At 37.2% G+C, this 9,968-nt stretch overlaps 1 protein-coding gene across 1 annotated transcript; it reads left to right on the top strand.

The window, feature by feature from the left end:
• The first annotated feature begins 8,706 nt into the window (after positions 1–8,706).
• On the top strand, positions 8,707–9,651 carry LOC149241445 (uncharacterized). The gene is made up of 3 exons (XM_089367526.1): positions 8,707–8,872; positions 8,977–9,176; positions 9,257–9,651. The coding sequence occupies exons 1-3, from the start codon at positions 8,795–8,797 to the stop codon at positions 9,510–9,512; spliced, it is 534 nt and encodes a 177-aa protein (XP_089223652.1). The 5' UTR covers positions 8,707–8,794; the 3' UTR covers positions 9,513–9,651.
• Positions 9,652–9,968: the final 317 nt, after the last annotated feature.

Below are 9,968 nucleotides of genomic sequence, written 5' to 3'. Positions count from 1 at the left end.
TCTTAATTTTAAAGATGTGATTGTTTTAATATTCAAGTACTTTATTTCTTTGCATAGCTACCACTCTTCTATTTATGTGGAAAAATATTATAAAATAATGAATAACTAGGTAATGGTGGAGAGAAAATAGTTTTCATTTTAAATGTTATAAATTGATGAATAATTAGGTAGGGTAGGAAAGAAAATAGTTTTCAACTTTTTGTCTTGTCTTTTACTTTTTAATCTAGGTGCGCTCTTACAAAAAACTTGACACTCATTGAAGCTTAGTAAAAAAACGGAACACTCTCTACCCAGCCCCTTATAATCGTGGTGATAAGCACCACATGTTGGGTGGATGGGTCTTCTTCCAACCAATAAGCAAGTTGATCCCAACTAGCCTCAGTTTAGTTACAAAAAAAAATTACTATTATTAATTTAATTTTGTATAAATTAAAAATATATATAATTAATTAAAAAAAAATGATTAAAAATATATCATTAAAAATTTCAAAAAAATAAAATATGTATATCTTTTTCATCCTTTAAAATTAAATTATCATTTTTAATATGTTCTAGTCAAAGTTCACCTTTTTATTTGTTCTTACAAAAAAATTAATTTATTTTTTTAATAATAGATATAATTTCCATTTTGAAAATTTCAAAATTCAAATAGAAATTAAATTTTAAAAATTCAACTATAATAATTATATATTAAATTTTCCCGATGCGGGTGCAGATAAAACGTGTTGATGGTATGAGCCGTCACGTGGGCAAGTGGCAGGCCCATGACGAAGGGAGGTACCAGGTGAGGCGGGTTATTAACCCGCATGCAATCCGACGACCAAAGGCATTAATGCCGGCCTTCTTCGCTCGCGTGAGTTGCCTGGTAATCGGTGCCATGGAGCATTTTAAGGGGGAGGTGTTTGTTTTGTAGCGGAATGTGGGATGGCATAGCAGCGACACCCTGCTGAGTTCAGAGAAGCAAGAGGAGGCATGCATTCTGCTGGTTGTAGAGCAAGGGATGAGCACGCCCTGCAATTCCGCTGAGCTTGGGTGTTTGCGTGAGGGTGCATCTGGAAAAGTCAGATATGCAGAGGGAGAGGCCGCGTATGTGCAGCAGACGAGGGGGAACCAGAGGAAGGGCCTTCACGCAGCGGCAAAGCCACAATTCGCCCTCCTCCTCCATTGAAGTCACCTCAGTGCCTCAGAGGTTCCAAGGAAGCAATGAGGAAGATGGCGAGCATGCTGGTAGAAGCATTCGTTCAGAGGAGGGTCAGTCGGAGCATCCAACGCTCAGGTATAGGCTCCCATGCCCTCAAGCCAATTCTACTCTGGTCATTTCCATCAAGATTGAGCCGGGAGTCTCACAAAGCGAGGAGGCAGAGACCAATATTGCTGCAAGCCAACCTGTGTGTGAGGCAGAGCCAGCACCGGATTGGCAGCGCTACAGCAGAGAGGATTCCCCCATCGCGTGCCTTCCGATTGATGCGGTTCCCAGTCGTCTGGCCCCTAGACGCGAGTTTGAAATTGATCTCGAGCGCCCAGTCATGGATTGTGTCCCTGCCGTCGGTCCTTCTGCGCTTGCTGGTCCAAGCAAGCCAGCTCAGGGAGGGACCTCTGGAGTGGTCATCCCTCTCTCAGATTCCGAGGATTCTCTCCGTTTCGGGTGCCGCATAGAACCGGTGCCTTACACCACCGATGAAGAATGAGCTCACTCCCGGTAACCTCAGCTGCATTTCTTGGGTTTTCTGTTTATGTTTCCGCCAACTGGTATTAGCTTCTTTGTCTATGTGTCGGCTATAATTGTTCATGTCTGCCTTTGTCTGGGTCAGTCCATGGCCCTAGTGTCTGTTCAGAGTCTATGTGTCTTCAGTGGCCAGGTATCAAATTCCAATTTTTGATTTTGCTCAATTTTGGAAATGTAATCAGGGCAAGAAGAAGGCTGATAGGCAAATCTCCATAGCCTTGCCCACTGTACTCCATATGTATCTTTGTTTTGTATGATAATAGAATTAGTCGTATTCAGAAAAAAAAAAAAAATTATATATTAAATTTTAAAATTTTATAAAATATATTTAATAACCGATCATTTTTAAGAATAAAAATAAATATTATTATTTAATTTTAATTTATAAAATTTAGAAATAATATTACACCAATGTTAACATATTTAATTAACTTATGCATTTGTTTTATTTAATTATAAAATATTTTCTATCCAAAAGAAAAACAAGAAACATTTTTATTAAAAGCCAAACTATAAAAATGGTTGACAAAATCCTAACATCAGTTGAAAAAATCCTAACATCATAGTATACATGCATTAATATATTTATAAACATGTTTGGTTTTTTTTAATGGAATGGATACAAATATCTGGATTAATCCAAAACCATTTGAAAGGCTTCAATGTTTCAATATAGCCACAATAGGATTTTCTTGTCTCTTGCACTTTTTGAATTGCAATTTTATATTGAAGTCTTCCATATAATCTACAAAAAAAAAAACATAAAGCCCAACTTATAAAGGAGTTACCAAAATTAATTTAAGAGCTCCGAGATGTGCTTCCACGTGTTTCCTTCCTTAGCCTTTAGCCTCTGCAACTCCCACTCTTTAAAAGCGAGATCCATTTATGTTTGTTGGTTTGGTTTGTGTGCATGAACAAATGGTTGTGTAGACTTAGAGCTTTATAAATTGGATTCTCACTATTCCTTACTTGTGTTACTCTTCGATACGATAAGATATACTAAGGTCTACCTACCTATGTTGTAGGTATTTTCTTTTTTATAAGTTATTTGTTATATATATTATATTTTTCTATAAAAAAATAATTTTACTTTTGGCAGTTGTGGCGAACACACAATACAATCAAAATCATAAATACTTGTTTTTTACTGATCAATTGTGATAAGTATCTATTTTTCACTTACACTTGCTCATTAAAACTTGGAAAGACATGGACTTTTCTTAATTCCAAATAATTATATAACCATAAATACTTATCACAATTCCTCAGAAAAAAAATATTGTTACTATATTGTAATATCTCAAATCAAATATATTCTTGACCACCATAACTAATGTTTCAAAAATTCTAAATTCTGGTCAAAACAAACAAAAAAAAGGGAGACATAATTTGCTTTAAACTCAATATACACCATTTTTTATATATAATTTTCTTTAAACTCAATATGCAAACTATTTTAAATATTTTTTTGAAGAATCTTTCTAAGGAAACTCAAATTAGCCATTCTTCTTTTTCCCTCTAATCCTTTTGATTCTTCCTGAGACTGGATCTGTAAGTATAGATATTAATGAGTTAAAAGTGAGTGAATATTATTTTTTGTTTTATGATGTAGATTGTATTGAGTGATAGCCTTATTATAAAAATAAAAATATATTTTTTAGACCATTATAAATTTGTTCATAAGGAGAAAATTCTCTCACTCGTGAAGAAATTGAGAAGACAAGACACTGATACTCTCCATCTTAAAATGGTCATATTGCATTAAAATTTTTCCCTTTTCAGTTTGTAATCTAATGCACAAATGTCATAAACAAAAACAACCTATGGACAAAAATCAATAGCTAAAATGTAATCTATTATTACCTTCGGCTGTCTACCAAACTAAGGTTTTACTCCATGTAAATTTCCAGCTGCTTATTATTTTCCAGAAATCCAAAACTTACCATGCCACAAAAAGCTACCCACATGGACCATTGAGCCACAAAGCTGCAACAAACACGGAACTGAATATACAGGCAGTTGATTAAAAACACATGCGAAGGGACCTTGCAACAGGTACACAATTTTAGTGGCTTTGGGATGGATGTGTGGAGTTGCCACCCCTCCCACAGCCATGTCTATGCGAGCCATGACGATTCCAAGCATGTTGAGGCCTGGCATGCTCTTTATGTTTTGCAATATGAAGTTCACTCCACGCGTTGGTAGCTTACACAGGGCCGATGTCATGAAGTGTTGTGAGGAAGCTTGAGTGGGATTCAAGCATGGCACTTCGTTCAGAGAAATAGAAGCCTGGTGTCTGAGATGCAGTAATCCGAAAATGCCTGGATATCCGTGAATCAACAACGAAATTCTATGAATTTACAGAGCACCATTCTATGTATTTACAGAGTACTCTAAAACTATCCGCTGCCATAACGAGATGTGGAAACAAACACAGAAAAGAAACAAAAGCATACTGTTTATTGTATTGTTTTTGAAGAACGCGCTGTTATTTTTCAAAATTTCATTTTCCCGCGCTCAATTTAAAACTAAGGAATAGGTATCATGCATGGCAAGCCGCAAATCTATTGGGGTAAGCCGGAAATCTCGGTCGTATCGGTACATCAGATCAATTCGCACCATTGCATTTACTGCCGGAGGATGCCCATGGCGATACCATGGGGAAGGGTATGGTGCTGCATACGATGGCATAAGATGGGGGTAAGCATTAATGACCCAATAGCATGGGATCTATTGCTTGCCAGCATTCATGTGCTGTGTCCGTGGCGGGGATGCAGAGGGTGTACTTACAAGTATTAAATAACGTAGAGGGTTGGAAATAAGGCTTGCCTTACGTGATTACTCGTACTGCTCATATTATGATGTAGCAATGATGTACGCGAATCCTTTTAAATAACAACTGTTAAGGGTGCTATTATTACATTCATTTGGATCCGGGACCACCTAATTATGAAAACGTTGATCGATCTAGCGCGTGCCAGCGTAGTGTCTAGGAGTTGAATTGGAGTTGAATTAATAAGTGTGTACTTCTATAAAGAGAAAAAGACCATAAAGAGAAAAAGACAAATGGACAATTTTTTAATTCACATTATCTATAGGTTAATAATTGTACTCCGTATTATTGTTAATCATTTTATTACACAAGCGCACATAAAATGGAGTAGTCTACCTAGGCTGTAGAATGGCCCTTTTTCCGGTACCGGCCAGAAAATCGTTCGGCTCCGGCTACCGGTAAACTCTCCATCCTCCGCCACCATCTCCCAGCTCCGCCACCCTCTTTCTCCGCCACCCTCCCCTGACAGCCCTGACATTCCCTGCATTGCCTGACAAAAAAATTGGAATACAATTAGAGCGCCTGACATCCCTGACCGATCAGCGACGAGCTGGAATTCATGCGGGGAGTGTTATGGCCGGTTCGAAATGGTCACCCGCGCGCGATTCCGCTCTGCAACTCACTTCCCACTCTGCTCTGCGATTCCGCTGTGCTGAGGTACCGCTCTGCAGCTCGGAGGCCAGGAACTCTTCAACGCGCAGGTACCCTTCGCTATCAGAGCCGTGAAATTCACTGTCAACCTCAGCTGTTAGCTGCATATTGCACCAGTCATGCACCAGTTTTGTTTGATCTATGAAACACATACATTTTATAGTTTTGGCGATGGTAATAACGTTTACAATCACGGCCCCTCTGAAACATTCTCAGATGCACCAGTTTTGTTTGATCTATGAAACACATACATTTTATAGTTTTGGCGATGGTAATAACATTTACAATCACGGCCCCTCTGAAACATGGCAGCTCATACTACTCATACACAGACGTTAAAGATTAATTAGAATAAGACCTAAGTCCTGTAAAGTTATTGCGATGTCTAATCCAGGAACTACGGACCACACCCAAATGCATAAATTTTATGCCAGAGTGTTTTATTTTCTCAGCGAGGGTAACCATCCCGGCCGCTCTTCAATGTGGAGCCTGTCAAATTTGGCCTCTAGGGCTCCATGGCTGTGAGAGATTGAACGTGGGTCGTTTATATGGGAACGCACTCTCCAGACCATGACTAGACTAGACTGTCAAATTTGGCATCTCGGGTTCCATGCGTCTTTAATTAGTTTCAGAGTGCTAGGTAGACTACTCCTTTCCATGACTGATAGAAAAACATAAAGATGCTCCATAATTGTGCCAACGTTCCATTGAATAGACTTTGGAACGTATGTCACAGTTCGACTTCGATTCGTTGATTAGGCCATAGATTTATGTTTATGTAACGTCCTTATGCTATACACCTCCTCCAACTTTTGGCGCACATTCATCTCATAACGCACTTTTGGCCCCTGCTTTCGCTGATTTCTAACCTTCAAATTATAAGAACTTTTACTACCCTGTCAGCCAAATGTAACCCCCATCTCATCCAGACCTTTGTCTGTTCTATCCATAACGAATCCCGGTATTGTACTAATGATGTACCATCAAAAACAAAGATAAAATGGAAATGCATAGGGTAACATGATCACCATCTCAAACTGTAATGCCAACTCTTAAAAACATCAAAGAGCACAACCTCCAACCCATTTCCAATGTTGAAAGTGTATGGAGGCCTCATGTATTCTTTTTATATTTTCTGTATACTTTGCTTTATTTATCGTCTAAAAATCTTTTATCATTTTTCCTTTTTGAGAGCATTATGTTTGGTATAGCGGTACTTAACATAAGGAATAAGGTTTTCTGGACTATAGTGCAGCTTTATGGCGCTTCCAAAACTAAAATTTACATAATGCAAAAGTATCCACAACATAGCTGGAAATAGAAGTCACTCTGTGTACATGCCCATGAAAGAAAAATGTGTATCTACCTTGGCCCCAAAGTACGCATGTATATAATTTGTTGGCTATGAGTTGTCCAACCACTTGTAAGACCACCACTGCAAAAGCTCCTTTTTTTTTGCAAAGATTTTCGTAGTTTCAGAGATTTGAAAAATTAACTTGCTCATTTGATGAAATGGGACTTTTACTGAAACTGGATCTAAATTGATTAAACTGATTAATTATTTTTTTTTTGAGTTGAGGATTCTGTGAGATGAGTAAGAGTAATTTTGATATGAGACTTTTGTTGAGCCAAGACTTCCACTGAAACTACGAAAATCTAACTTGCTCATTTGATGAAATGGGACTTTTACTGAAACTGGATCTAAATTGATTAAACTGATTAAATTTTTTTTTTGAGTTGAGGATTCTGTGAGATGAGTAAGAGTAATTTTGATATGAGACTTTTGAACCCATCACATTATATTTTTGGGTAGACCAGCCTCACACTTGCTGGTCTATAGTGACTGTTACAACACTCTTTACAAATAAAATATATAATCTATGCATCTGCATTAACAATGCCTGAGAGGACCAGCTTTACTATTCTCTATAGATCTAACAAAATGGACGAATGTTTAGCTCCAGAAATCTATCTAGAATATGAATAACTATGTAGGAATAACTATGGAAAACTGCATTCAAACATACTAAAATGTAATCTGAAGTGTCTCAACTATTTATCCAAATTGTAAACCATTAAAGCCATGACTTACTGAAAAAGGATTCAAATCTCATGATCCACAATCCACAGATCATATAAACAGCTAAGGAAACAGTCAACTGCTCCATAAACACAATCCTGCAATCCTCTTGGACAAGATGAAGCCAGGACTGTAATATTTTCTTGGTACATAACTTAATTTGCATTTGCCAGAATAGGTCAGGATACTTCAGGATATATCTGAGAGGACATTAGACTCTAGTTGGTCATGAAAATCTATGTGACAAAACTCCCAAGACAGATTATCTGAAAACGAATATCTGAATATAACCACCGAGCCTTTCTGAAGGCATGGAGTTTTGGTCCCTAAACCTCAACCAAATGCCAGCAAAATTAGTCCTTGAATTTCAACAGAATCTTTGGCCAGGCTCAATATTTTTATACTGTGATTCTAACTTCAGTCATCTTAAGTTTTCTAACTGAAGTGTTGTGCTATTTATTTTTGTCATTATTGAGTGATTGATATTTTAGACCTCAAAAAAAGCATAAAAGAGGTTTTATATTTATATATATGTTGAATAACTTGCTAAGATCGAAATTTTGGTTTTGATGTCCTTGCATATTGTTTGACCAGATTAGTTCAAAATGGGCAAGCGAAAGAAATGGCAATATATCATGGATCTTGAGGTGCAAGACCTCAAAGGAAAAATGACTTTCTCTAATAAAGACTGGGTTTGGACAGAAATAAATACAAAAAACAATGGTATTGATCGTGTTGCTGTAATCCCGTTACGACGAGTTGCTGACTTTATAAAAGGAGAGGAAGAAAATCCTATTGCTCCATGTAAATTCGTACGAAAAACAAAGGGTAAACCAAAAGAAAGATCTACTGCTGCATTGCAATATGATATGTGAGTATTTAAAATATATATTGTTTAGATCTTTTGAAACCACGGTTATCTTTCTTTGTATGTACTAACAATTTAAATTTTTGGTTTAGTTATTATTGTTCATTTGGCCCAGAGGACAAAAGAGGAAATCTTTCAGCTAAACGAAGGACCTCATTTGTGCAGAAGAGGGGTTGCCAGTGCCACTTTATTGTGAAAGTTATGCATGAAATTACTGATAGAGCAATATTAACTTTCAATATGTATGAACATGTAGATGGGGAAGGTTGGGCTTGTCATGGTCAATGTGACACTTCAGGTGAGACCAGGGCCTTGCTTAGGCCAAAGCTTTCGAGGGACATTGTTGCATATGTAGAGAGTTGTTTCTTTTTGGGAGTGCCTATTGATGTAGTGTATAGAACCCACATTAAGAGACATGTTGACATCGATGTGGCAACTCGAGATAGAGATTTCTTCTTATGCAGGAAAGATATTGTAAACATTTATAATAGGTTGGCGAAGGGAAATTATCAACTTCACAAGAAGGATGAAATGAGTGTAAACCTTTGGTATCAAAAGCATCGGGAAGATTTTTTCTTTTACCAAAAGCCCAATGGTGTGGAGGTCCCTTTTATAATAGGGATTCAAACAAAGTGGATGTTGGAGACAATGGTCAAGCTATCGCACAATAGCTTAATAGCCATGGATTCAACATTTAACACAAACAAATATGGGGTAAGTCAGATGCCAATGATTTATTGAATATATTTATTTAAGTTGTATCCATTCAAAATGATTAATAACTTGTATTTGAATTTATGTAATGTTGAAAATGACAGTATCAGTTGTATACACTCGTGGCATTTGATGAACAACAAAGCGGGGTGCCTGTTGCATGGGTCGTGGCATCACGAAACACATCAGATGATATTGCAATATGGCTGGAGCAGCTCATGCGCAAGTGTTTCCAAACCCGTCCTGATTGGAAAGTCAATGCTTTCATGGTTGATGATGCACTGGCTGAAATCAGTGCCTTGAGGTAACTTTAACATTGTCATGATATAACCAAACTTGCATTTTTTCTAAAAATATCACACTAAAATGCATTGAATATGGCAGGAGGATCACAGGTTGTGATGTGATCTTATGCGTTTGGCATGTACGGAGGGCTTGGTTGAAAAATGTCAATCGATTGGCCACTAGTTCCATAAAAGCCAAAGAGATGTTCAGTGAGTTAGGTTTCATCATGAAACACACTCTCAATTATGAAGTGGAAGATGCAATCAATCAATTTTTTATCAAGTTTGCAGATGAAGAGAAGTTCTTAGACTATTTCAACAAGAATTGGGTCACTGGAGATAAGATTCGTAAGTAAACATTTTTTTCATATTATATGTATTTTTTTCTTTTATAAAGGTGATAGAGTGAGACTGACATCGTTCTATTTGCAATTAGGTATGTGGGTGAAAGGTTGTCGGGAGTTTCCTCATGCAAATCAGGAGACCAATAATGCTGTTGAGTCATATCATTGTTACCTAAAAACAACATTTCTATCTGATAGAAGGAAAAAATGTGCCCGGAGGATGGATTGGTTATTGCATATGCTACTAACAACAGTTGAAACTTGTTATCGGTTCAAGGAAATCTTAAAAGAAGAAGGATTCCTAAACAACTACAAGAGAGAAAAGCAGCTAGAATCATCAGTGGAACGAGCAAGAAAAATGATGGATACTGATTGTTGTCCTCATGAACACGTGCTTATTGGGTGAGAAGTCAGACAGATCGAGATAAAAAATACCTTGTCACCTGGTATCGTAAGGATTTTATAACG

The sequence above is a fragment of the Pinus tabuliformis genome, chromosome 8 (assembly GCF_031772625.1).
Source record: "Pinus tabuliformis cultivar Carrire ecotype Pingquan chromosome 8, CPIR1, whole genome shotgun sequence".
Taxonomy (NCBI): Eukaryota; Viridiplantae; Streptophyta; class Pinopsida; order Pinales; family Pinaceae; genus Pinus; species Pinus tabuliformis.
Note: the sequence above shows the minus strand (reverse complement) of the source record. Positions and strands in the feature narration are given on the sequence as shown.